Here is a 27,859-nt window from a genome sequence, read left to right on the forward strand (position 1 = left end):
GCTATGCATCGTTTGAACAACTGGGGCCTGGTGCTTATATTATGCGAATGCGTGCTTATGCTGTGTTTCGTTTTCACACGACCCAAGCGTAAACGCAAGCAAAGGAAAAATTTAGATCCTTTTGCTTGTGCTTGCTTATATTACAGACACGAAATGAAGGCATTGATCTTTATCATCTCTGATGGTGTCTGCTATACAAGAGTGTAATTTGCCGCATTTGAAAGATTTACCGAAAAAGTATATTTTAAAAAGTGAAAATGTAAAAGCTAAAAATTGTTTTTGTTTCATTGATTTTTTTTTTTAGGTCCGTTATTTGGAATTACTTTTAGGTCCTTCAGATGTTTACAAGGTTGTGTTTACAAATCACTTTCTTGCCCAAACTCGTTAGAGATCTCTATCCCTTTTACCAGCTTGTAACATAACAATTATTTCAATGAACGTTTGGATACACTTGGAAATTTCGCATACCGCCACACATATTTTCATCTCGGCAAAATTTGGTGCGATCATACATTACGAGCTGGTACTCGAGATTTAGATGGCCAATAGCCCTTTTCACGGTTAGTTTTTCTCATTTGCATTACAATGTAGTCTAACGTGAATGCGAGGCAATTTCGGGTTAAAACTACAAAATAGCCCGAAATTGCCTCACATACATGCTAGATTATATTGTAATGCAAATGAGAAAAACTAACCGTGAAAAGGGCTATTAGCCATTATCAGAAATACCGTAATACTCTTTAATTGTCCCTTCAAAGTTTTGCATAAGCATTTTTTTTATTTTCTCTTGGAACTTAAAATGATCCCAAGAGAAACTGGAAACGATGCTTATGCAAAATTTTGGAGGGACAAACAAAGAATATTGTGGTATTTTTGATAGTGGCTAATCTGGCCCGGGCTGCTCGAAGCATGGTTAACGTATACCTCTTAACCAACGGTTAGCGCTAACCAGCCTTCGAGCAACCGGCCTCAGGAAGCTAGAAATAACATTCTGTTATATCTTAAAGGCAGCTTCGCTTCTGTCAAGCGGAGCAATGTTCGGCGGATGTTTATTGAAACTGATCTCTGTTAATATCCACCTCATTTTTCTTTCTCCAGCGTCGCAAACACATGATTATAATCAGATCAACAAATTCACATAATGTCAGCAGACTGCAGCCCAAAAATAATCCCATGTTACCTCCCGCGTCGGCTGAAAAGCAAGGCAACAAACCATTAGTGAGCTGTGACTGGTAGCGGAAAGCGAGAATCTCTCAAGTGCTTTTCTTCCCTTCAGTGCGTTGTGTTAAGGACGATCTAGACAGTACGATTTTTGCATACAACTCCCGCATTACTCTTCATCATCACCATCTGTTTGTTTGCCCTCAGATTTTAGAGTAGCTTGATGTAGCTAATACCTCAGGGGATTTACCCTCCCAATCATGATATACTATAGAGGACAACCACAACACCGGGAAACTCAATGCCCTGATCTTTGCGAATAGTGTGTGGGTTCTTTTACCGCGTCCCACAGGGTTATGATCATTGAAAGCCTACAGGTTATCATCCTTATCTCAGAACACTACAGAGTCCAACCATTTACAGATGTCATTACAAAAGGCAGTACTTTTTCTTAAGTTATTTAAAGACCCTGAGTGTTGGTCCGGCCGGAGTTTTTGATCCCGCGACCTCCCGCACAGTAGCCCGATGCTCAAACAATTCGTCTCGTGTAAATCCGACCTAAGACACCCTTAGTATGATAGACATTCACGAGTCGCGCGTATGTGGTGTTCTGAAAATAACCTTCACTCAATATCTGTTATTTTGAACTCTAAAATGCTAATTTGGATCCTGCTTTTACCGATTAAATTTTGGTATCATTACAAACAATATGGTTCTGAGCGAAAACGACCCTTCTTCCAGTCGGGTTGACGTAAACTTAAAGTACGTCGGGCCCGCAATTTTCGACAAAAAAGCAGTGATTAGGACCATTAATGTAGTGAATAACTTGTAGGCTTACATCCAAAATCGTTAAGGTCATAAGCTGGTTTCTCTTCAGTTACTTCTGTATCCAGGGTTTCGTAGTAAATGTTTATGTGAGCCATTCTTTTTCTAAAAGTTACAAACACATGTTAATATGACAAGCCTTTTTTCTCAGAAAATTTCTCTAAAATGAACTTACATCCACCACTAGCTATAGCCATCTCCACTTCGGTGAATTGTTGTTAAATTCCGGGCTTTTCAACGCTCAAAACCTCACCGAAACAATTGATAGTTAGGCTGCCACCATGTAGGCCGCTACAGAACGGCGTCCATGTAGCGCTCCGCAAACCTTGGTTTTGACAACCTCAGGGATAAAGCTGCGTGCAAACAACAAGGTACCCGGCCTGTGTTGCAACTCTGAAACATATTATTAACTAAAGACTGGGAATGCCATACCCTATTTCTCCACAAATAAGCGTAGCGCCTATAAGCGAGTTTTATGCAATTTTAGTTTGTTAGTTCTCTACTCTGCACAGAGAGGTTTTCTCCGTGTACTCCGGTTCCCCCTCTCCTCAAAGACCAAAATTTGACTTGATTTGCGTTAACTGTTAATTTCAGTTTACAGTGTCCCCAATTAGTGCTCCAGCGCTAGAACGACTACACACTTAAATAAAGTTCCTTTCCTTTCCTTTCTTTAGACGTTTTATAGCCACGTAAATTGACATTTTAGAGGCGCATGCGCCTGTTAAGACTACTAAAGTTCGTTTAGCCGCACCCGATTCTCATCATCGTTATCCCTTTTAATAGTGCAAAATATCAACGCTATTGTAAACATTAAATACAAATGTGAAAGGACCAAGATCAAGGGCGATTCAAGCCGAGTGTGTGATAAAATGACGATCATTATTTATTATAATTAAATTTGTATCATAAAAGAAGTATTCCGTTCATGTCTAACTTTGACGGTTTAAAGGCGCGTGCGCCTATATTCATATATAATCGCGCTTATATTCGGGGGAATAGGGTTCTTTTGAATTTGATCACCTGACGTAGTCACGAAACTCCTCGACTTTCGCGGCTGTTTCATAAGGTGTAATATTGAAAAGCGGAAAAATCGTGTCCCACACATGATCAGATGGAGAGTAAGCCATCTACAATTGGACTCTGTACGTGGTTTTTTCGCAAGGAACTGGGCAATCACAGTTATTAGGGTTAAATTCGTCTGAAAGAAAGAAAAGTGTTTTAATGATTTGCTATTTAGGGTGGTCCTTGGTTGTAGGCTCATCGTTCTCACTTCTTTACCCAACTCTTCGCCCCGTCATGCACTTCTTTGAGACCCTACACCTGGCACCTGTCATGTTAATGACAACCAATCCATTAAACGATCAATCAATCAATCAATCAATCAATCAATCAGTCAGACTTAATTATCGGTACTACTGATAACAAAGCAATCAAAAACTGAGACCGAAGCAACCACACCCTAAACACTCTAAAACGAAGCACCCCAAATCAGTGATAAACACTACGATGAAAATGCTTATCCACAAGTATATTTGTTTTTCGAGTATTATTTTCGATACAGTTGAAACTATGGAGACTTTCTGCTTAATTGGCCTCTTTTGCAAAGTGATTCACGCAACTATAACTTAAATTTGTGGCGCTTATGATCTCTCACCAAATTTTGGGTAGAGGCAAGTTGCGAGTTCCTTTGCATTGCAGAATTTTGTTTCATTTTCTCCGACACCTGTTAAAATACAGAAAACAGTTATCAGTGTCCACATTAGTGCTATGCGCTAGTGATTCTTGACACGTTAATAAAGTTCACTACTACTACTACTATGACTACCACTACTACTACAGTGTGATGAATACCATGGTGAGAATAACGGTTTTCCGGTACAGTACTGCCCGACGTCTTCTACGATACACGCACAGACTTTAGACCTACATAGTGCAGGCGGGTCGAAATGCACCAATCACTGTTTAGTCTTCAGAGCCAATTACTTCTAGGCCCATGCAAATGACAGTCGACCAATAACATCACGAATAGGTTGACCAATGACATCTACGACCAGAATTTTTTAAAGTATCTACTGATGTTACACACAAATCACTTGATTCTGAAGATGAATTCTTCAGGTTGTCGAAACGCTAGTCAATGCCATCTCAGACAGTCCCTCTCGGGACTACACTCACCAGGACGATTGTACTTTACTTAATTATAATACGGGAAAAGCTCACAAAGGGATAACACTATAGTGAGGCAGCGAGTAATCTCTTTAATTTTAAATGTTTAATTTAAAATCACATTGCACCGTAAATTAGTCTACCCTGCGAGACGAAATATTGGAGATATGTAAAACTATCAGCCGCAAAGCATGCAAGCCTTGCTTTATTTCAAAGGACTTCGTGACTTCTTTTCCGGTCAGATTATCCCGAGATCCGGTGACTTTTTGCATTGCAGTTGACCCATGCCCCCAAAAAGTTCTCACACTTTGCATGTCAGATTACACAATTAAGGTTATTCCTTAGTATTGCGTTGCGCATCCCTACTGCGCACGATTTTCGCGTCATTAGCGCGCGCTCATGAGAACGTGCGCATACAAAACGTAAGAGATTTCGCTCAAACTAAACCCGATAGCGAAATAAATGCTCCTTTTCTCTCAAACGAGCACGGTGACCGCCGATTTTTTTTTTAGGTATTTGCTACGAACAGTCTAATAAAGAACATATTTGAAGAAGAAAAAAAGTTTGATAGTAGAACATCAATTTTTTTTGGAAACCAGTTTCGTACCGGGTGTATTTTACCCAAGGCGAGGACTTCAAGCTAACCACGCAGCTGTCCCAAAAAGTGCCCTATTCCCACAACCAGAGAATCAAAGACGGCGTAAATGAAGGGTATCGCTCAATGTGGCACACTTTACGGATAAAGTACAATCTGTACGTGCCGAGAGTTGTAGTTGCACGCCTTCTTCGTGAGATAGATCCGTCTGCTTCTATGCAAAGAAGACGAAGACGGTTGACCCCGGGGGTTGACCAGGAGGCAGTACTTTTCTTATGGCCCGAATTTTTGCTGGCACGTGGATGGTAGGTAGCTTTTAAGGAATACATTTTGTTCATGACAGTGAGTGTTTCTGGTTTTTGAGTGCAATTTGTTTTTTGATAGTAAGTCACTTCATTGTATTAAGAGAAGGACTGTTATTCATGCACCAATATGTACTGTATGAAGGGAGGTTGTGTGGGCAACCAAGTTTTCAACTTGAACCAATAGTATGTATGAGATTGACCGTCAGGAAAAAATATATACCTTAAAAACAAGTCATGTCTGGACCCTAGGGCATCAACTCCATGCCCCCCCCCCCTTCCTACTCCTATTTGATTGGAGTAGGAAGGTGGGGGGTGGGGGGGGGGCATGGAGTTGATGCCCTAGGGTCCAGACATGACTTGTTTCGTAAAGTGTGCCACATTGAGCGATACCCTTGCAACCGTCCCGGACCAGATAACTCTCTTATAATTACAGCTCGTATCCTGGCTTCGTCGATGATATTGCCTTTCCTCCTCAAACCAAAGCTACGAAGCCTCCTTTTCAGTGTTCTCAAACTTATTTTAATATGATGGAAGCGCTTGAGAAACTCCAAAATGATTTCATTTGTATATCCAAGGTGAAAATAGTGCTCGATCACATCTCGTTCGTCACCTTCACCTTCCGCCATCTTGAAATACTTACGCTCGTTCCCAGATTCCTTTTGGATTAGTTCTTTACGAGAATGACAATAAAGTTTGTACGAGCAAATAAAGTTTGTACGATGACAATAAAATTTGTACGAGGACAATAAAGTTTGTACGATGATAATGAAGTTTGTACGGTTATAATAAAGTTTGTACGATTAGAATAAAGTTTGTACGAGGAAAATAAAGTTTGTACAAGGAAAATTAAGTTTGTAAGAGGAAAATTAAGTTTGTACAAGGAAAATTAAGTTTGTACAGGTAGTGGCCATTACGGGCCACCTTAGACTTCTGATATGATTACAAATAAGGATGAGGATCTTTTTGACTTTCTGCTCATTAACATAGATCCTAGAATGTTTAGTTTGGAAGTTGAAGTACATTCAGCACAGGCTGCAGAATTTGACTTTTGTTAGTCCTGATTTATGGACACAAAACTTAGAAATAAATATTTTCATCTGCTGATGAGAATTAGGTAAGATTTTTACAAATTAGAATTTAAGTTGATGCAAAGAAGGGGCTACCGTAAACGTCCATGTATAAGCCGCATCCGTAGATAAGCCGCACCCTGAATTTAGAAGCGCAGATTTTGGTAAAAAATGTAATACAATAAAGTTTGAAGTTCCAGTAACGTTCTATTGCTATAAACCAACAAGGACAAACAATCAAGGTTTCACCATAAAGTTGAAATTCCTTCAATATTGAAACAAAACGAACGAGTGCTTAGTAGCCCAGCTTTAAATGTGGGGAGGAGTCTGGGCCAGGGCCTGGGTATCATGACCACGTCTATAAAGTTGTACCCTCAATAGGCGAAAAAATTCATGCAGAACAGGAGCTTGATAATGCAGTCGACAAATTTGCCGAGAAGGTGGTCAAGGACAACGAAACAGTCGGTCATTTACCTTGCGAGTATTCGCGAACTCCAAACACAGATGTATCAATGAATAAGCCGCACCCTTGATTTATGGCTTCAATTTTGTGAAAAAAAGTGCAGCTCATACATGGACGTTTACGGTATTTTTTACTTCGTAATCGTTTGCGTCTCTCTTATATAACAAAAACATGTTTTTGGTACAGTAATGCGATTAATTAAACAAATCTGTAGATTGTAATTGACTCGGTGTATTTTCTGTTGTTGAACATTGGGAAATTCCTCAAACTAATGTTTCCATGACAACTTTTTGTAACGAAATAAAAACTATGACAACTTTTTGTCTTCAGTCTAGAGGGATGTTGGTTCTTTCCAACAGCATTGCATGTATTATGACCCTCAGTCGTAGGTTTAAAGGAAAAAGAATAATTTTCTGCTTCTGCTTCAATGGGAGGGCGGTGTGGGTGTGTGCATAACTTCATAATGTGGAGAATAGAATGCTGAGTGATCATAAAATTACTAAACAAATTTGAGCTTATCAAGGGAGGAGATCGTAGCTGTAATAACTATTCAATCGGTGACATTAGATGCATGATGAAGCATTTCATGTATTTGAAATTTCCCATGACTTTGCTTACCTTTGCTGAATTTACATGTTTTTACTAACTCAGTTGTAGTTTCAATAAAATTTTCAGGGCTCACTTATTTATAAAGGGTTAATAAAAGAAGGTTGTTTGTTGACTGGGAAGGACAAAACAGCTGCATAATTCAGTTTATTTTTAATTTGCTTGTAATTTCCCAAGACATGGATGTTATTGTGAGAAGTTTTCCTCTTAAAAGACAACAAAATAGTAATGATGTTTGCTTTATAGTAATAAGAATAATTAGGGAGATTCAATTTTTTTTTTTGAGAGGGTTTGTGATTAAGATGGGCAAAGAATTGAAAGAAGCTAAACAAGTTTATTTCACAGCATAATTTGAATTGGCCAACTTGACATACATTCGCCAGTTGGGTATTATTTTTCGTATTTAACGTGTACAAAAAGACATTCATACCAGGGGTTTTTAATGTACTAATGATTTTGACTAATGCGTATATTGCTTGTGTTCCATATTCAGTATATAGTTTGTGATCCATCACACATCAATTTAAGTTTGATTCAAAATACAAAAAGTGTCTTTGGATAAAATTACCAGAGGAGCATCTTTTTGCTCTCCCTATTAATGTAATGAAAGCGATATCAACAAATAAAGCAATCCTCCTTTTTAGCTCGTGGAGAGCTATCAGGATGGTTGGGGAATCAGGCTGTCAGGCATAAACAATGGAAAATTTGTAATCGATTTCTGATCGTCTCAAGTTCGGCAGGTGCATTCATGCATTTGTTAAATGGTCGTTAAGGCGGCAGGCGCGTTCATGCATTCGTTAAATAGCCGTTAAGAATGCTCTTATTCAGCTACCAATGGGACATTCCATTTTTTATCTGCACCCCCCCCCCCCCTTCGCCCTATGGAAGGCATTTTTTTTGTTATGTCAAGGAGGACCCTCGGAATCTGGAATTTCTTCCCCAGTAGAGGGGGTCGGGATCGGAGTCTTTTGTTATATTCAAAAACGGACCTGTTGGAATCAATCTTCAGAGTAAAAGGGACCTGTTGGAATCCAACTTCAGAGGTAAATGAGACCTGTCGGAATCTAACTTCAGAAGAAAAGGGACCTGTTGAAATCATGCCTTCCATAGGGGGGTGGGAGGGGGGGTGCGGATAAAAAATGGAATGTTCCAATGACAGACGTTCAATATAATGTATTACACTGCATTTGCAACCACTCTATAGGCTTAATAATTCGCTATATCACCTCCCTGACACAGTATCCTACTCCACGTGCTTTTATGTGTAAACAGTATTTTTTGTATGAAGATGCAAGGTTGTGTTGACGTCATTGTTTACATCTTAATTCATTAGTATAGGTAATCACTTGATTTCGAGTGCAATTTGAAATAAATATTAAAGCACGAGTAAATTTCCTCAAAGACGACCGAAGTTGCTCGCTCGAGCCCGTAGGGCGAGTGCATTTTTTTGTAGTCTTTTAAAAAGTTTACAATCGCTTATTTATTCCAAATTGCACGAGAAAAATTACGTGATTACTTAAGCCAGGTTTTCACTAGCGACGCAAGCACAAGCGCAAGCACAAACATAAGTACCTTATCATGTTATACTAGTGAAAACAAACGTTGTCATAAGCATCAAAATCAACCACGGCATCCGCCATTTTGTTCAAATCTTCAAACGCGTGTAATCTGGAACGAGCCAGGACGTAGCAAATTTCCTGGGGTAGCACCAGGCCCCAGTTGTTCAAACGATGCATAACGAATTGCATAACGCTATCCACCGTATAAATCACTATCCATTGGATATAATAGCGCATTTGGTTTCGCTATTAGTTATCCACTGGATAGTGATTTATCCGTTGGATAGCGCTATGCATCGTTTGAACAACTGGGGCCTGGGCTTATATTATGCGAATGCGTGCTTATCCTGTGTTTCGTTTTCACACGACCCAAGCGTAAACTCAAGCAGAGGAAAATTTTAGATCCTTTTGCTCGTGCTTGCTTATATTACAGACACGAAATGAAGGCATTGATCTTTATCATCTCTGATGGTGTCTGCTATACAAGAGTGTAATTTGCCGCATTTGAAAGGTTTACCGAAAAAGTATATTTTAAAAAGTGAAAATGTAAAAGCTAAAAATAGTTTTTGTTTCATTGATTTTTTTTTTAGGTGCGTTATTTGGAATTACTTTTAAGTCCTTCAGATGTTTACAAGGTTGTGTTTACAAATCACTTTCTTGCCCAAACTCGTTAGAGATCTCTATCCCTTTTACCAGCTTGTAACATAACAATTATTTCAATGAACGTTTGGATACACTTGGAAATTTCGCATACCGCCACACATATTTTCATCTCGGCAAAATTTGGTGCGATCATACATTACGAGCTGGTACTCGAGATTTAGATGGCCAATAGCCCTTTTCACGGTTAGTTTTTCTCATTTGCATTACAATATAATCTAACGTGAATGCGAGGCAATTTCGGGTTAAAACTACAAAATAGCCCGAAATTGCCTCACATACATGTTAGATTATATTGTAATGCAAATGAGAAAAACTAACCGTGAAAAGTGCTATTAGCCATTATCAGAAATACCGTAATACTCTTTAATTGTCCCTTCAAAGTTTTGCATAAGCATTTTTTTATTTTCTCTTGGGACTTAAAATGATCCCAAGAGAAACTGGAAACGATGCTTATGCAAAATTTTGGAGGGACAAACAAAGAATATTGTGGTATTTTTGATATTGGCTAATCTGGCCCGGGCTGCTCGAAGCATGGTTAACGTATACCTCTTAACCAACGGTTAGCGCTAACCAGCCTTCGAGCAACCGGCCCCAGGAAGCTAGAAATAACGTTCTGTTATATCTTAAAGGCAGCTTCGCTTCTGTCAAGCGGAGCAATGTTCGGCGGATGTTTATTGAAAATGATCTCTGTTAATATCCACCTCATTTTTCTTTCTCCAGCATCGCAAACACATGATTATAATCAGATCAACAAATTCACATAATGTCAGCAGACTGCAGCCTAAAAATAATCCCATGTTACCTCCCACGTCGGCTGAAAAGCAAAGCAACAAACCATTAGTGAGCTGTGACTGGTAGCGGAAAGCGAGAATCTCTCAAGACTTAGTGCTTTTCTTCCCTTCAGTGCGTTGTGTTAAGGACGATCTAGACAGTACGATTTTTGCATACAACTCCTGCATTACTCTTCATCATCACCATCTGTTTGTTTGCCCTCAGATTTTAGAGTAGCTTGATGTAGCTAATACCTCAGGGGATTTACCCTCCCAATCATGATATACTATAGAGGACAACCACAACACCGGGAAACTCAATGCCCTGCTCTTTGCGAATAGTGTGTGAATTCTTTTACCGCGTCCCACAGGGTTATGATCATTGAAAGCCTACAGGTTATCATCCTTATCTCAGAACACTAGAGAGTCCAACCATTTACAGGTGTCATTACAAAAGGCAGTACTTTTTCTTAAGTTATTTAAAGACCCTGAGTGTTGGTCCGGCCGGAGTTTTTGATCCCGCGACCTCCCGCACAGTAGCCCGATGCTCAAACAATTCGTCTCGTGTAAATCCGACCTAAGACACCCTTAGTATGATAGACATTCACGAGTCGCGCGCATGGGGTGTTCTGGAAAAAACCTTCACTCAATAACGGGAATTTTGAACTCGAAAATGCTAATGTGGAACCTGCATTTACCGATGAAATTATGGTCTCATTACACACAATATGGTTCTGAGCGAAAACGACCCTTCTTCCGGTCGGGTTGACGTAAACTTAAAGTACGTCGGGCCCGCAATTTTCGACAAAAAAGCAGTGATTAGGACCATTAATGTAGTGAATAACTTGTAGGCTTACATCCCAAATCGTTAAGGTCATAAGCTGGTTTCTCTTCAGTTACTTCTGTATCCAGGGTTTCGTAGTAAATGTTTACTTGAGCCATTCTTTTTCTAAAAGTTACAAACACATGTTAATATGAATATAATGATATAAATTTCTCTAAAACGAACTTACATCCACCACTAGGTATAGCCATCTCCACTTCGGTGAATTGTTGTTAAATGCCGGGCTTTTCAGCGCTCAAAACCTCACCGAAACAATTGATAGTTAGGCTGCCACCATGTAGGCCGCTACAGAACGGCGTCCATGTAGCGCTCCGCAAACCTTGGTTTTGACAACCTCAGGGATAAAGCTGCGTGCAAACAACAAGGTACCCGGCCTGTGTTGCAACTCTGAGACTGGGAATGCCATACCCTATTTCCCCACAAATAAGCGTAGCGCCCATAAGGGAGTTTTATGCAATTTTAGTTTGTTGGTTCTCTACTCTGCACTGAGAGATTTTCTCCTTGTACTCCGGTTTCCCCTCTCCTCAAAAACCAAAATTTGACTTGATTTGCGTTGATGGTTAATTTCAATTTACAGTGTCCCCAATTAGTGCTCCAGCGCTAGAACGACTACACTCTTAAATAAAGTTCCTTTCCTTTCCTTTCTTTAGACGTTTTATAGGCACGTAAATTGACGTTTTAGAGGCGCATGCGCCTATTAAGACCACTAAAGTTCGTTTAGCCGCACCCGATTCTCATCATCGTCATCCCTTTTAATAGTGCAAAATATCAACTCTATTGTAAACATTAAATACAAATGTGAAAGGACCAAGATCAAGGGCGATTCAAGCCGAGTGTGTGATAAAAGAATACCTCAGATGAAAAAACCAAAAACAATGACGATCATTATTTATTATAATTAAATTTGTATCATAAAAGAAGTATTCTGTTCATGTCTAACTTTGACGGTTTAAAGGCGCGTGCGCCTATATTCACATATAAGCGCGCTTATATTCGGGGGAATAGGGTTCTTTTGAATTTGATCACCTGACGTAGTCACGAAACTCCTCGACTTTCGCGGCTGTTTCATTAGGTGTAATATTGAAAAGCGGAAAAATCGTGTCCCACACATGATCAGATGGAGAGTAAGCCATCGACAATTGGACTCTGTACGTGGTTTTTTCGCAAGGAACTGGGCAATCACAGTTATTAGGGTTAAATTCGTCTGAAAGAAAGAAAAGTGTTTTAATGATTTGCTATTTAAGGTGGTCCTTGGTTGTAGGCTTATCGTTCTCACTTCTTTACCCAACTCTTCGCCCCGTCATGCACTTCTTTGAGACCCTAAACCTGGCACCTGTCATGTTAATTACAACCAATCCATTAAACGATCCATCAATCAATCAATCAATCAATCAATCAATCAATCAATCAGTCAGACTTAATTATCGGTACTACTGATAACAAAGCAATCAAAAACTGAGACCGAAGCAACGACACCCTAAACACTCTAAAACGAAGCACCCCAAATCAGTGATAAACATTACGATGAAAATGCTTATCCACAAGTATATTTTTTTTTCGAGTATTATTTTCGATACAGTTGAAACTATGGGAGACTTTCTGCTTAATTGGCCTCTTTTGCAAAGTGATTCACGCAACTATAACTTAAATTTGTGACGCTTATGATCTCTCACCAAATTTTGGGTAGAGGCAAGTTGCGAGTTCCTTTGCATTGCAGAATTTTGTTTCATTTTCTCCGACACCTGTTAAAATACAGAAAACAGGTATCAGTGTCCACATTAGTGCTATGCGCTAGTGATTCTTGACACGTTAATAAACTTCACTACTACTACCATGACTACCACTACTACTACAGTGTGATGAATACCATGGTGAGAATAACGGTTTTCCGGTACAGTACTGCCCGACGTCTTCTACGATACACGCACAGACTTTAGACCTACATAGTGCAGGCGGGTCGAAATGCACCAATCACTGTTTAGTCTTCAGAGCCAATTACTTCTAGGCCCATGCAAATGACAATCGACTAATAACATCACGAATAGGTTGACCAATGACATCTACGACCAGAATTTTTTATAGTATCTACTGATGTTACACACAAATCACTTGATTCTGAAGATGAATTCTTCAGGTTGTCGAAACGCTAGTCAATGCCATCTCAGACAGTCCCTCTCGGGACTACACTCACCAGGACGATTGTACTTTACTTAATTATAATAGGGGAAAAGCTCACGAAGGGATAACACTATAGTGAGGCAGCGAGTAATCTCTTTAATTTTAAATGTTTAATTTAAAATCACATTGCACCGTAAATTAGTCTACCCAGCGAGACGAAATATTGGAGATATGTAAAACTATCAGCCGCAAAGCATGCATGCAAGCCTTGCTTTATTTCAAAGGACTTCGTGACTTCTTTTCCGGTCAGATTATCCCGAGATCCGGTGACTTTTTGCATTGCAGTTGACCCAGGCCCCCCAAAAGTTCTCACACTTTGCATGTCAGATTACACAATTAAGGTTATTCCTTAGTATTGCATTGCGCATACCTACTGCGCACGATTTTAACGTCATTAGCGCGCGCTCATGAGCACGTGCGCATACAAAACGTAAGAGATTTTTCTCAAACTAAACCCGATAGCGAAATAAATGCTCCTTTTCTCTCAAACGAGCCCGGAGACCCCCGATTTTTTTTTTAGGTATTTGCTAAGAACAGTCTAATAAAAAACATGTTTGAAGAAGAAAAAAAGTTTGATAGTAGAACATCAATTTTTTTTAGAAACCAGTTTCGTACTGGGTGTATTTTACCCAAGGCGAGGACTTCCAGCTAACCACGCAGCTGTCCCAAAAAGTGCCCTATTCCCACAACCAGAGAATCAAAGACGGCGTAAATGAAGCAATACTGCTCATGTGAATAAAAGAAGCTTTATTTTCAAAATAAAATTTTGTCTCTCTGAAGTAACCAAGACTTAATTCTGTATGAAGGTGATTCGAATTTTTAACGCGAAAACAGTAAAAATACCCCATTTTAAGAGCCTGCTGACGCGTAAACAAGCACGGTGACCCCAATTTTTTATTCCATTTTTTTAATGTTCATATCATGAATGTTAATTATGCCAAGTTTCCAAAAAAGTTTGATCGTAGAACAATTTCAAGGGAATTACCTTAAAAAAATGTTTGCTTACCAATGGAAGGCATCGATAGCATTCGACAATTGCAGGCATTCACAGCTATTCTGGTGTAGCAGACTACCAGACATGCGTAGTCGGAGTACACTTTGTAGCTTGGTTCCAGATTCTTCTCACCACAAGCAGTTTTGAATGGTTTTTCCAGACTCTTCATCTACAGACACAAACAAGCCAACTCAACCCACAAAACGAAATGACCGTTTTGCGCATTTCATCTCATCATTTTTGTTTAGTAAAATGTTACATTTAGACCGACTATCCCATTGCATCCCTCTCCATTTCTTTCTCTTCGACTTCATTCCTTTCCACTTCATTCAGTTGTATAGTCTGCTCTATTTAATTTAGCTTAATTCGATTCTCCTGATTCCGTTCTATTCAGTTGTATTCCATTCTATTTTGATAAGTATAAGTATAAGTATAGTTTACTTCACTTTAGCAGTGTTCAGCTGTAGTCTTTGTAGCTTCTTCTGTATTTTTTGCGTTTTGCGGCGTTCTTTTCTATCTTATTTCAGTCATTCAATTTCATTCTATTCCTTCTCACTCCTCTCCTCTCACTCCCTTCCATTTCACTCTGCTCGCACTTTGCTGCCAATAAACTTACTTTGGTTTTTTGAACTCTAATATTAGTAGTGAACCCTGGTGGTATGTCTACTCCAAAGTCTTCAACATTTGGATACAACTCAGACTGATCATGAACAAGAATCTTAAATCCAGTGGCATCATAGCTAAATGGTCCGTAGTATTCTTCGGGCTGTGCGTCAAGGTTTAATGCCAACGCTTTAGTTTTTCCTGCCGTAGTCACATAAAGTTTTGGGTGACCTGCTTTACCAGAGTTAAACGTGTGACAAGTACCTCGCTGAAATACAGAAATGAAACAGCCCATTTATTATTACCTTAGAGCGGTTTTCAAATGAGTGTCGTAAAACCAAAACCAAAGTAAAGTAATCACTAAGTTAAGTAATGCGAAACGAAAGTAATTCGCTAATTACTTTCGACACTCAACTAAAAACCGTTCTATATTCTAAGAAGTACCTTGTGAACCATGTTCTTTAAAGGTTGCAAAATAGTTTCTGCTCCTGTTGCTATTTTTAAGTTAATTAATTAAAGGCACAAATGTGCGTCAGGATAATAGTTCCGGTGTCAGTGTTCCTAGTTTATAGCTATTCAAAGGGACGAGTGGGTTCCAAAATGAGCAACAATCCTTTTGAAGCTTACTAAGTGCTTCTAATTTTAGGATTGCTAAGAAATGGGGAACAGTTGCATATCCAACGAAACTCTGCACAAAGACAGGGATTTTTTTTATTTAAATAGTCTTCCTTAATTTGTTATTCATTACAGAAACGCATAATATCTCTCCACCTTCCCCTACCAGGAACTTGTAGGTCTACGGAATTCACGTGAGTGTTATGTTATGGATTCATTTTCACTCAAAAATTTAATTCAGTCGAAATTTCAACGGTTATCACTGATTTTAGGGCTGTATACTCTTATGACGAAGTTTGGAAAGATATCTGTGCCATCTCTGGTAAAGAAATGACAAGGGTAGCGAGCTTCTGACAGGAGTAAACCTTCCGAAGATTGGCCATTTGGGCAGTTTTATCAAGTTTTAGAATTCCAAGAGATAATTTATCTTAGAGCGGTTTTCAATTGAGTGTCGAACGTAATTAGTGAATTACTTTGGTTTTGCATTACTTCACTTAGTGATTGGTTCAAAGTTCTCGCGCCATTTTTTCAACCAATCAGAAGTGAAACCAAAACCAATCTTGGCTCGCTCACGCACATTTTCCCGCGCCTTGTGTCGGCTACGTGTAATTACTTCGCGTTTTGCTTGGTTTACTGGATTGTCTCCGTCCTTTTTGATTGGCCAAAGTAATTACGTTGGTTTTGGTTTTACGACACTCATTTGCAAACCGCTCTATTACATTAGATACTAGGCTGATTTAGCAACAGAACGGGAACGTCAGTGGCGACGGCGCGCGCAGAAAAAACACCAATGAGAATTCAAAATAGAGTAGACTCCAATCTTTTCTTCTCTATTCTAAATTCTCATTGGTAGTTTTGCTGCGCGCGACGTCGCCACTGACGTTCCCGTTCTGTTGCAAAATAAGCCTAATAATGAAATACTAGGATTTTCCTATTTCTAGAAAATCATATCTTCACCGTGCGCAATGAAGATAATATCTTTATCGTCCACGTATGAAGAAAAAGCTGTCATCATGGTAACTAACACGATCAGCCAATAAAAAGCGAGCTTCCCCTTTCTTGTAAGATCGCGTATCTAGATACTTTTGTGCTGTAATATAACTTTTTCTCTATACATTAACATTTTTATGATTCAATTTGACATTATCACGGTTTGTTTTTCATAACTTCCATATTTACAATTTCATGTTTACACAACATGCGGGTTTTAGTGGTTGATGATTTTGAAAATGAATAAAATCTGGAAATTTCATCAGTATCTATATAATACTATATAATAAACAGATCATTACATGGCCACTTGGGAATACGAATTTTATCTTCTCGTGCTAATAGCTTATCGCACTCGTTCGCGAGATGGCACGCGAAGATAAAATTCGTATGCCCCTAAACCCCCCCCCCCCCCCCCCAAAGATCCCTTGTAATATCCTCTATTTAGCCTTACCATATATGAAAGTACTGGAGTAAAATTGGTCGGCGAGCAGGGGTGATTTCCCCATTCACACATCTTTAACATCTCAGATAAATCATGGCTGTTATTTTTTACACTTTCTTCAATGTTGAACGACGGATCGGTGTCTTGATGATAAAGGCTTTCACCTTGGAACTGAATCTTCAGATGATCTTGCTGATCCAGAAATATTTGTGCATCCGTCCCTAAAATTCTGCTTTTTCTCATCATGTTCTGGTTACAAATAGTTATGGCAGGATAAAGGAGTTTCTTATTACGTTCAAGACCTTTGCTAATGACGATTTCATTGCTTGTGAACTTGCGATAGTTATCTCGGAACTGGAGGAAGAGAAAAGCGAGGCCCAACAATATCAGAGTTATCCAGATAATTCTTCGTATCAAGGAACCGGAGTCCAATATAAAATGGAAGCCATGAAGGGTGGTATAAGAGCCAAAGTCCTTGATCACTCGAGACGCATTTTCTTTTTCTGATATCCAAGCCTCTGTCGCTCCGTTAACGCCGTGATCTCGTTTGTTTTTTAGTCCGTTAACTTCAGTATCCATTTTGCTGCCGTAGATCTGGACAAAAAAACAAGTAAAATTTTCCCGTTTAAACCCAAGAGTACTGTGCGTCAACTGTGTGAAGTTTCTTTGCAATGAATTTTCATTTTGGCGTGGGTTATTATATTTTCGCTCCTGGCACCATAACTGAATCACTTAAAATTGTTATTAGTTTGAGTTTTTTATTTTAGTGATGACGCTTATCTTTTCTTCTTTGCTCTCAAACCGGCGAAGCCACGCAGATGACACGAAAACAAACTTCTCAAAATCCTTTGATGTGTTAATAAAGAAACTAATAATTTTTTCTTTATTACTACAAAAATTAAGGGCACAAGCACTTTTACGAAACTAAATTGACTACTTTAATTAAAAGGAACGATAAACATGACCGTCAACTGATCAACTACGGACAAAATAGTTAGAATTAGTTTCATTCAATCATACAACTTAAGTTTTGGTCATCTCAATTTTTTATTGAAAAAAAAAGAAAAAAAAACGGGTGAAATTGGAGCTCAGGTGCAATTTATTATGGAAGATGCTTTGAATGTATGCAAAGATGACTTTTTTCCTGTTATTAGCAACTTTCATTATAAATACGCAGCTAAATTTAGAGTAGGAAACTGAGTTCTTACTTTTTTCCACATTTTATCAATTATCACTCTATAAGCAGAACGTTATGAGGGTGAACGAAGTATTCACTCCGTTAATGACTCATTTAATGACTCGGTCGTTTGCATTAAGAAAACTGAAAAGTGGAAATCATGCTCTCAGCAAGAGTTTTCGTACAATCACGGGTAACACTTACAAGTTTCATTGACCTACTTCGAGCGAAAATATTGTGACTAACATTATAATCGTGTTCTAATCATTATTTAGAGACCTCTAATTGTACAAAAGCGCAATATGAGACAGCTCCAGTTTGTTTACCAACACGATTGATTTTTTTATAGCCTATCAACCGACATCCTTGAACAATTTCTCCAAAAAGCCATGCAGATTTGTAAGTTGTTAGCGACTCATAACTGCCGGAAATAATGGCGACATTATTTTTTTCGCGTTAATCAAAGACAAATGCTCAAACGCTCAACCCTGGCTTTATGGATGGTTTTCACCCATGGAAAAAGTATTCTCGACAACCAAGCACCATCTATTATTTCAAAACATTTTCTCTCGCAGTAGCATCATCTAATCGAAAATTCTTGTTTTGATCTCGAAACTTACTTGAAGCTTAGCAAGTCCTGACATTCATGTCTAACTGTTTATTTTATACACCATAAACACTCTGATGAAGTTTGCCGGTTATATTAAGATGAAGGCCCTGGCGGGTAGAGCCCAAGTTAAGTCAGATGGACTGTAGTGTTTACCATACAAAGTAGAGATGAATAATCGTTTTAGCATATTCCACCAAGAAATATGAGGGCGAGTCACAACTTCGGGAAGTGTCTTGTTTCTCTTCGGCTGCTCGGAGGGTACATTTCGAATCACCTTCAAGCCTCATTATTTACTGGTGTGGTATCTGCTATTACTATCAGCGTGCAAACTGGAAGTTGTTTGCGTTATTAGACTATTGGTCGTTTTTGTTATAGCAATTTATCATTAAGCAAACCAGCTCACTGGATCTGCGGAAAAACACTAAGATCGAAGACCCGGACAACGAAGATCCCCGCAGAAAAAAAAAACGCATCAAAAGAAAAAGGCAAACATAATTTTTTGTGGATTCAGTTGTTGTTTACAGTGGCCGATGAGTCCTTTCAACTGAAGGGCCTCGTTTTCCGAGTTCCACATACCGAATTATGTGAAAGGGAAGACCCTGGGGTAATTCACCCGAAATAACTCAATGGCTATTGTGAACAACAGGCCGGAAAACGACAGGACTTGTGCATTTTCCCTTGTCCCCACTATTATCTACGTCTGGGTCTCCAAGTATGTTCTAAACAAGAGGACAGGGCCGCCTATCCAGCAGGTATCGCACAGAATTCTCTGTAGAATATGTAGACAAGAATATACGTTTGGCCTACTTCCAGGCAGATACATTTTTACAGAAGGAAGTACAATAAAGAAAATGTACAATGAACTTCCATTGGCCTCACGGTCACCTGGTAATCAGTACAACTTATCTCAGTAGCCCTCATACAGTTTAGCTATGGTGAATTGGCAGCGATGTTACAACAGCTTCAGTTGCATGTCTTCAGTCAACGGCAAAATTCACATGACACGCAAAAACAAACAAACAAACAAAAAAAAAACCATGAACAACAAGCCTGAAGCATGAAAATGGCTCTGTGTCAAAAAACCCACCAACACCGAAAGAGAATAAAATAGTGTGGCCAATATTTGACTTACGTTTTGTTGCCCAATTTTCTCATCATTTTTTTTTCCTATGCCAAGGTAAGAAATTATTGTACTGAGGTTATGTGGAAACTGCTAAGTGTATTCAACAGCTTGTTGGTTTGCTCTTTGTATGAACAGCTGGCTGACGAAGTTGTCACAATCTTCAAGTTCTAATTATGCAGCTATTTTTACTAAAACATTCGGCTCAATTTTATCTCTTGATTATTTAGTGGTTTGTTCCATAAATGACCAGCTTTGTACTGTATATATTGAACATCGTGCTTGACATGAGGTTTACCAAAAAAGCTCATCCTATTTAACATAAATTTCTACTCCGTTCCGCGGCCGTCATAAAAAACAATTTAATTTTGCCCAGTTGGGTAGAAACAACAAAGACAACAAAGGAAGGGACTCTTAACTACTCAGAAAAAACTACAAGTAGATTAGACACGTCCACCTCCTCATTGAATTTATTTTTTTTTTAACTCTTTCTGAAACAAAGATGCAAATGCAATATATCTGCGATGTGTGAGTTGAAATTTCGAATACAGTTTCCATATCTGTCTCCGCTTCAATTCTGATGTTGGATTTATTGCATATCATAATTTCACTGCGTGTAATTAACCATATTCGAGAAACATGGACTGCCTTCCTTTATAACATTTTTCCGGATCATTTTTAAGTTTCCTGCCAACCTAAGTACTGAACAAAGTACTGAACAAAGTGGTATTTTCCACAAGTGAGATTTTGGCTGGCCGTAAGATTTTGGATTACATATAAGACTTGCATTGATTAATTAAACAAAGTATATGTAAATGAGAAGCTATGCGAAATTCATCCGACAAAAACTGCTGTGTAGTAATCGCAAAAAAGTTTATTTTCCGCAACACTGATAAACCTCCCCGATGCATCCGACGAACTGAGTCTCTCTTTGCTAAATCAAGGCAGAACGATTTTAACCTTAATTTTTAATTGTACAGCCTGGCAAGAAACGAGAATGGGTGAAATTAATTAAAGTACCAAATCAAAATGTTTGTCGCTTACCTCTCTGGAAAACTCAACTCAACAAACTGAGATTTTTAGTCGATTAAACAAACGTTCCAAGAACAAGGTGGAAATAACTCTGCAACTCGAAGCAATAATCAACGATTCTGATAACTACGTGACGTCTCCACCGCTTACGGTGCTAGATTGATTAATACTTACTTTTGGGCTTTTGTACACTTGCCAACTGCTGCGTTATGTTTACTTTCATTAAAATAGGCAGGCACAACCTGTAATAAAATATTACTATTTTTGCCAAAAACTCCAGACAAAAAAGTTACAAAGGGGATTTTTCCTTTCTCTGGGCGTGTTATTAGGTATTTCAAACAAGAGAACTTCTCCCGAGATAATTCGTTGCGATTCCTATTGAATAAATTAAGGACTTTTGATGTGATTACAAATAAAGATGAGGATCTTTTTGACTTTCTGCTCATTAACATAGATCCTAGAATGTTTAGTTTGGAAGTTGAAGTACATTCAACACAGTCTGCAGAATTTGACTTTTGTTAGTCCTGATTTATGGAAACAAAACTTAGAAATAAATATTTTCATCTGCTGATGAGAATTAGGTAAGATTTTTACAAATTAGAATTTAAGTTGATGCAAAGAAGGGGCTTTTTTTTACTTCGTAATCGTTTGCGTCTCTCTATTATATTATATAACAAAAACATGTTTTTGGTACAGTAATGCGATTAATTAAACAAATCTGTAGATTGTAATTGACTCGGTGTATTTTCTGTTGTTGAACATTGGGAAATTCCTCAAACTAATGTTTCCATGACAATTTTTGTAACGAAATAAAAACTATGACAACTTTTTGTAAGGAGATAAAAACTGTTATATTACTGTTCTAAACAATCATTTTCACCCAGGAGTTGTGGATGGCAGTGAGAATGCCAGTAAGCGCTTAAGTTTTTAATGCCACAACTGAACTAATTAATGTTATGCCAGTAAAGAGGAGAAGAAAAGAAGGAGTCAAGAAAAAAAGGACTTTTAGATTGTGTTTCGAAAAGCTCTTTTGGGTGTGGAAAACTTATCTTTGTCGATTGACTTTGCTTCCACTGTTAGAAACATACACTGAATAAACCCTTGGCGCAATCAACAATCAATATGGTTCCAGAGGCTGTGGTGAAAAGTCGACACTAAAAGTGTATTTGTAGCTATGGTTTAGTTTATTAGTTATGTTTTAGTTTACAGATATTTTTATAACTAGTGTGCTTACCATACCACCAATCCTGCCTGCTCGTTGATATTAATTAGTCTATCTTCCCGTGCTCTTTCTTGCTCTCACTTTACGCCGTATGTTCAGCCTGTTTTCTTGTGCTCGTGCTTGCTCTTTCTTCACCATCATTTTGTCTCTTTATTCGCACTCTTTCTTAATTTCTCTTTTGTTGTTTGTCACTGACATTTCGCCTGTGTCACCTCCTCTCAGTCGCTCTCTTTCCCTTTGAGCATCGTTTACTCGTCGCCTGATTGTTTTTTCCTCTCTCTCTCTTTCTCTTCTTTCCACGTCGTACGACATGTTTATAAAAATGCCTAGCTTGTTTTTTGGTTGTCATCAAAACTTTTGCTTGTTTTACTACAACGCAACAGTTAAATGCAATACACTACCCGTGCAACTTCCGGTCAAATAACCGCGTGTTCTATCCCGTACAACTTTCTGGTAAAGACCTCGGGTTTTTTTGCGTTTAAATGAAAAAAAAAAAAAAAAAAAACGGACGGACGGACGGACGGACGGACGGTCGCCCGTACGATTTTCCTAACCATGGTATTCCCTGCGCGCGTCTTCGGCGTCTTCAGATTGGAGTGATTTTTAATGACTTAAAAGAAACCTAAGAGAAGAAAGGGAGCTTTTCATGATCCTCTGACTCGGAGCGCGTTTTAGCGGACGCAAGTTCAGGGTCGTCTTGGCGAAACCCTGGACTTTGACGAAGATGAAGATTGAAGAGAGAAATCAACTGTCAGTGTCAAATCCAACATGGCGGCTCTGTTGAGCCCAGGAAAGTTTACTCGACCTTTCTACAAGACAGCTGCATACGGCAACCAAACTTGTGTCGGGAAGTTTAATTTTCGGTTAAAGAGGAAATGATACGCCGAACTTTTGTATTCATTATATTAAAATACATTTATTTTTTGGCCTCTGCTGGACATCAAACATATTTTCATGATTGTGTTCAGAAATTGTATTTATTCCTGTAATAGTAATAGTCATATTATTATAGCAATTTGTTTACCTACAACTTGCACCTATATGTAACGAATTAATGGCGGATAAGGTTTTTCCGCTATCTCAATAGGGAATGCACTTTTTTGCCTCCTGGGCTGATAACGAAAGGACCAACTTGACCACAGTCTTGCTTAAAACTGTACGCCTGAGATCAAAACATTCCTCTTTTCTACTTTTATCATGGAGATTATCCTCGAGGAAACGAGAAAACTTCAGTGTTTGCATGTTTTGTTTTCACCGACCCCAAACCACAGTTAAAGCAAGAAACCTATACAATTTCTGAGTTATATAAAGGATGATTTCAACGGTCTATCTCAATGAAACAAATGTAAGCAGTATCTAACTGATTTACCATCTCTTTGCGACCTAACTATTGAGAAAGCATGGACAAATTTGTGTTGAGTTGTTTGATTCTGCTGTGCCTAAATTTTCAGCACATTCATTCTCAGCTATCGTTTGATCCTGTTGGAAAGCACAGACTTTACAAGGTAAGAGTGTTGACGTGTAGGGAATGGGAGGAACTCGTTCCTCGAATTCGCGAGCTTAATTTGTCTTTCCAAAAATGCTTGCTAATCGGCCTTTTTTGTCCCGCAAAATAAGGACGTAGTTAGCTTTTAAAATCAAAGAGATTTCGTTCTAATAAACGAAAGTTGCCGTTAGCATTTCACTCAACTAACATATATCTGTCTAGAATTATAAAATTATGAACTACTTCTTAAACCGTTATTTTGGTTTGCACCCTTCATAATTTTGCTAAGTAAACCATTCATCAAAATACGTCTGATTTCAATGGGATCCAGGTTCATCGATCAGCAAATAAAGCTGCCACAGTCGCAGATGGTCAGCCAACGGAAGTCGTCAGTCCGGAACCAAAGTAACTGATCCTTAGCGGTTTATCGTGAGATGTGCCATGGATCGATTTAAATTATAAATTCCCGTGAAAAATGATTTAAGCTACTTTTTTATCATGTTTATAGAAGTTCTAAGTCTTTAATTAGCCGGATTTAGCAGCAGATGACATTTTCTTTTACAGGAAAATCCAAGTTACCTCGAGCGGTCAAGAAGAATTGATCGAACTAATGAATATCAAGAGGAAACAGGAAGGACAGAAAAGGATCTTCTGAAACGCATGCAAAGAGCCGTTAGTCTTCTTAAGGACCATAAGGACAAAAGGAACAACGCAAAAGATTTCAAATACGTTCCAGAACATTTCTGATGGAAGTACGCACTCGTTGCCTAGTGACAATAAGGACTGTGAAGTGAAGTATCTGTGAGATACTTTAAATTCGAAAGCAGCCAATAGCCTTACGATATCAAGTTGTATTTAACACAGAAAGAATTGTCAGTTTGAGAATTTTAAGAAATTTAATAACCATTTAAAAATAATCTTGTAATATTCTTATGCACTGGATAAAAGCTGGTTTTCGGTAACCTGCATGATTAATAAAAACAACTATTTGGGGTTGAAAATCATGAATCTCAATCTGCGGAAATGATTGATATCCTGGTCGTCTTCTTACTGCTCTTGGTTAGCCAATAGCAGTTAAGGCCGAAAGTCCTTTTGTCCTTTTAAGTCGCCTCCACTGTTGAAAAAAATAGCATAAGCCGCCTTTGTGGTGCAAATAGAATGGCTCAGTCCAGAAGCTGCGGTGAAGATCCGCGAGCAAAAGCTTCAAAGCAAACAGCCTCTTATAGAAACTTGAAAAATTCAGGAGGCTTCAACGAGATTGGAAACCATCATACTCCATCCTAGCTCGGTTGGCACAGCACGCAGTGATACCAACATCGCAGAGGTCATGGGTTCAAATCCGGTTGAAGCCAGCCACAAGAGGCAATTGCTTAAATTATCCCGAGATAAATGAAAGGATCACTTCTCCCTTGTTTCTATAACCCCCACTTCAATCACACATTCCCCCTTAATTTAAAAGAATGTATATTTTGCAACCATAATTATACAACATGAGCATGCAGTGCAAGATGATTGTTTTTGGTCGTCACATCAATGTTGATAGGGAGATTGTGCTGTGATGATGGCAGCTTAGGTACAAACTGCTGCCACCATGAATGGGTGAATCCACCCAAAGATTACACTAAAACCTGGGAAGTTACCCCCTGCTGTTTAGTAAGAAAAACTGATTGACAACCACGTGAGTCAAACCAAACAGTTTTTTCTGAGTAATAAAATTTTCAAAAAAAATTCAGTTGGATCGATTTTATAAGATTTAAGAAACTTTTTACAATCAGCACGCAGCCTGAAAAAGAAAATCCGATAAATTACCATTGCATAGATCTCCAGTACAGTTTAATGGCTCTATTATTCTTCAATTAAAATGTGTGAAATTTTTCGTTGAGATTATAGAGATTTATCAGTTACTTAAAACGGGAGATTCATCGATCCCTGACTCGAACCCAAGCTCAGTGTATTTGGGCGCCATCTTGAACTTTGAGGAAGACAGGATAGAGAAATCCAATTTGGCGGCTCTGTCTGTTGCCTCGTTCCCAGGGTCTCTCTCCTCTATCGAAGTTTTCAAGACGGCTGTTTACTGCAGACCAAAAAAGTGCACGCCAACCATACTTGTGTCAGGAAGCCAAGAGATAAAAGGTTTCGGTTTAGTTTCCGGTTAAAGGGAAAATGATACGCTGAACTTTTCAATTCATCATAGTAAAATTTAATTATCCAGCTTTGGCCTCTGCTGGGCATCAAAACCAATTTTAAAACTATATTTTTTCCTGTGATAGTAATATCCATATTATTGCAGCAATTTGCTTCACGTAACTTTCACCTGTATAGTGAATTAATGGAGGATAAGGTTTTTCTGCTACCTTAATGGGGGATGCACTTTTTTTGCCGTTTTCTGTATATAGGTACCGGACTGACTAAATTGGCCACTGTGTTGCGTAAAACTGTGCGCCTGAGATCAAAACATTCTTCTTTCCTACATGTACCATGGAGATTACACTCGAGGATCTAGGAAGCGAAAAAACTTCGGTGTTTCATCCCAAACCGCACTGAGTTAAAACAAGAAACCTATACAATCTCTGAGCTATATAAAGGATTCAGAAACCTTTATTTTCGTTTTCTTCCTACATTGATCAAACTAATGAATATCAATAGGAAACAGGAAGGGCAGAAAATGATTATCTGAAACGCATGCGAGGCCAGTAGTCTTCTTAAGGACCATGAAGAGAAAAGGAACCACGCACGTTCGGCAGAAAATTTCTGGTGGAAGCACGCATTTGATATTTGGCTGCAACAGCACTAGTCTTACATATTAACTAGTGACAACGTGGAATGTGAAGTATCGCTGTAATCTGTGCAATGAATTATTCTAAAGTTAAAACAACCGGCTAGGAATGAGTGACATCTTGGTCGCCTTCTTCCTGCTCTTGGTTAGCCAAAAGTAAAAAATAATGCAGGTGCTGATTCTGCTAACGCGGTGTCGAAATTATCCACGGCAGGGGGGAATAAATCGTGCCTCAGAAACTTAAAACAAGCGAATAATTCAAAATTATATATAACAAAGCGACAATCAATGATCGATGGATCAAATATAATCCATGAAGAGAAAAGTAAAGAAATGTTTTATTAATTGAAAGTAGTATATCTCCTGCCGTACATAAACATTTTTTGTTTTACTTTTTTCGTTTAGATACCTCCTACTTCAATCATGGTAGCGTGGGACGGTTGATTAAAAGTTGCGGTATAGGGACTCTGTAGTTCAAAAGGTGATAGTGCGACTGACTCGATAAATTACTCTCCAAGGGAAAATTGCCATGATAACTAATTGAGTTATCCACCGGATAGAGAATTTTTCGGGAATAGCGCCATCTATGTCATAAATCTAAAAAACTCTTGACTTTGCCTTAGGTTTGTAAATGGTATACAACTACTGCGGCACATCTGTCAAATGAAGTTGTGTTTTTAGTGTTACTACCCACAAGTAAAATTAGAAAAAATATCGATAGGTTCTCTATCTCATTTCTACCTCATGGTGTCTGTTTGATAAGATTAAAACTAAGGGAATGATACAGGAGCTCGAGATCGAGGAAATAAGTGAAATTAAACTCGCCAGGTAGAGAATCCTGTGTAATCAGTTCTTTCCTTAATCTAAATTACAAGTAATCGCTAACATTAAATTACGTTGGGTTAACGGTATATTTAACAGGCTAAGCGACATCTTCCAGCCTCAGTTAGGTGACAAAGAATCAAACTAGACTGAAGAAGGCCCGATTTGTTCAGGTTAACAAATATGTTTGCTTTTCTACTGTGTTTTGCATTGATGATCATGCGTTTTCAATCCACCCATGGTCAGCTAGCCGGCAGCCTTTTTAGGCAAAACGGTCGCTCAGATGTTTTTAATAACAAAGTAAGTTTTCTTAAAGTTTTTTTTTTTCAAACACTCATGACCACCTTTCATTAATCCCATTCCTTTCAATTCTGACGGTAAACCCTTACCCAGCGAGCAGAGTCTCGAAAGAGATATTTTTTTTCCTCGTAGATTCCAGAAAGTTACCAAACGATGGAAACAAGGGACTTCAAATATCCAGCAGGAGGCGCACAGCAACCCCGGTTTCAAAGAAACATTAAAAAAGTGGGTTTGTTGCAGATACCGTAGCTGTTTCGAAGCGTACAGAGAATAAGAATGGAGCGTCGGAGTGGATAAGACAGCGATTGAATGAAATACTGAGACTGAACAGGAAGTTTCATTATTCTTGTAGTATTAAAACCATGAAATTAAAGACATTTACGAAAGGATGTCACTGTACTTTGTTGGTATAACTCCATCAGACCATCTTATGTAATCAAACGTGTTGTCTGCCTCACTCGTGAA

The 27,859-nt window shown here is 38.6% G+C and overlaps 2 protein-coding genes and 1 long non-coding RNA gene across 4 annotated transcripts; 1 reads left to right on the forward strand and 2 right to left on the reverse strand.

The window, feature by feature from the left end:
- Positions 1 to 40: 40 nt before the first annotated feature.
- On the reverse strand, positions 41 to 8,826 carry LOC138045120 (acid-sensing ion channel 4-A-like). Its single transcript, XM_068891516.1, has 5 exons — positions 8,761 to 8,826; positions 3,641 to 3,709; positions 3,007 to 3,184; positions 2,000 to 2,091; positions 41 to 1,192 (listed from the first exon to the last, which is right to left on the reverse strand). Exons 3-5 carry the CDS (start codon positions 3,111 to 3,113, stop codon positions 1,050 to 1,052), a joined length of 342 nt encoding a protein of 113 aa, XP_068747617.1. The 5' UTR covers positions 3,114 to 3,184; positions 3,641 to 3,709; positions 8,761 to 8,826; the 3' UTR covers positions 41 to 1,049.
- LOC138045118 (acid-sensing ion channel 3-like) lies at positions 7,335 to 20,936 on the reverse strand. Of its 2 annotated transcripts, none has more exons than XM_068891512.1 (8): positions 20,801 to 20,936; positions 16,859 to 17,443; positions 14,813 to 15,067; positions 14,209 to 14,365; positions 12,698 to 12,766; positions 12,051 to 12,228; positions 11,038 to 11,129; positions 7,335 to 10,224 (listed from the first exon to the last, which is right to left on the reverse strand). In XM_068891512.1, exons 2-8 carry the CDS (start codon positions 17,426 to 17,428, stop codon positions 10,082 to 10,084), a joined length of 1,464 nt encoding a protein of 487 aa, XP_068747613.1. In that variant the 5' UTR covers positions 17,429 to 17,443; positions 20,801 to 20,936; the 3' UTR covers positions 7,335 to 10,081. The 2 variants fall into 2 exon arrangements, with proteins under 2 accessions (XP_068747613.1, XP_068747615.1); XM_068891514.1 differs by lacking the exon at positions 20,801 to 20,936 and adding an exon at positions 19,769 to 19,910.
- A 6,282-nt stretch (positions 20,937 to 27,218) lies between these two features.
- On the forward strand, positions 27,219 to 27,783 carry LOC138044395 (uncharacterized). The gene is made up of 2 exons (XR_011131418.1): positions 27,219 to 27,394; positions 27,527 to 27,783. It is a non-coding gene; the product is annotated as an uncharacterized lncRNA (long non-coding RNA).
- Positions 27,784 to 27,859: the final 76 nt, after the last annotated feature.

Source organism: Montipora capricornis, chromosome 4, assembly GCF_036669925.1.
Source record: "Montipora capricornis isolate CH-2021 chromosome 4, ASM3666992v2, whole genome shotgun sequence".
Lineage (NCBI taxonomy): Eukaryota > Metazoa > Cnidaria > Anthozoa > Scleractinia > Acroporidae > Montipora > Montipora capricornis.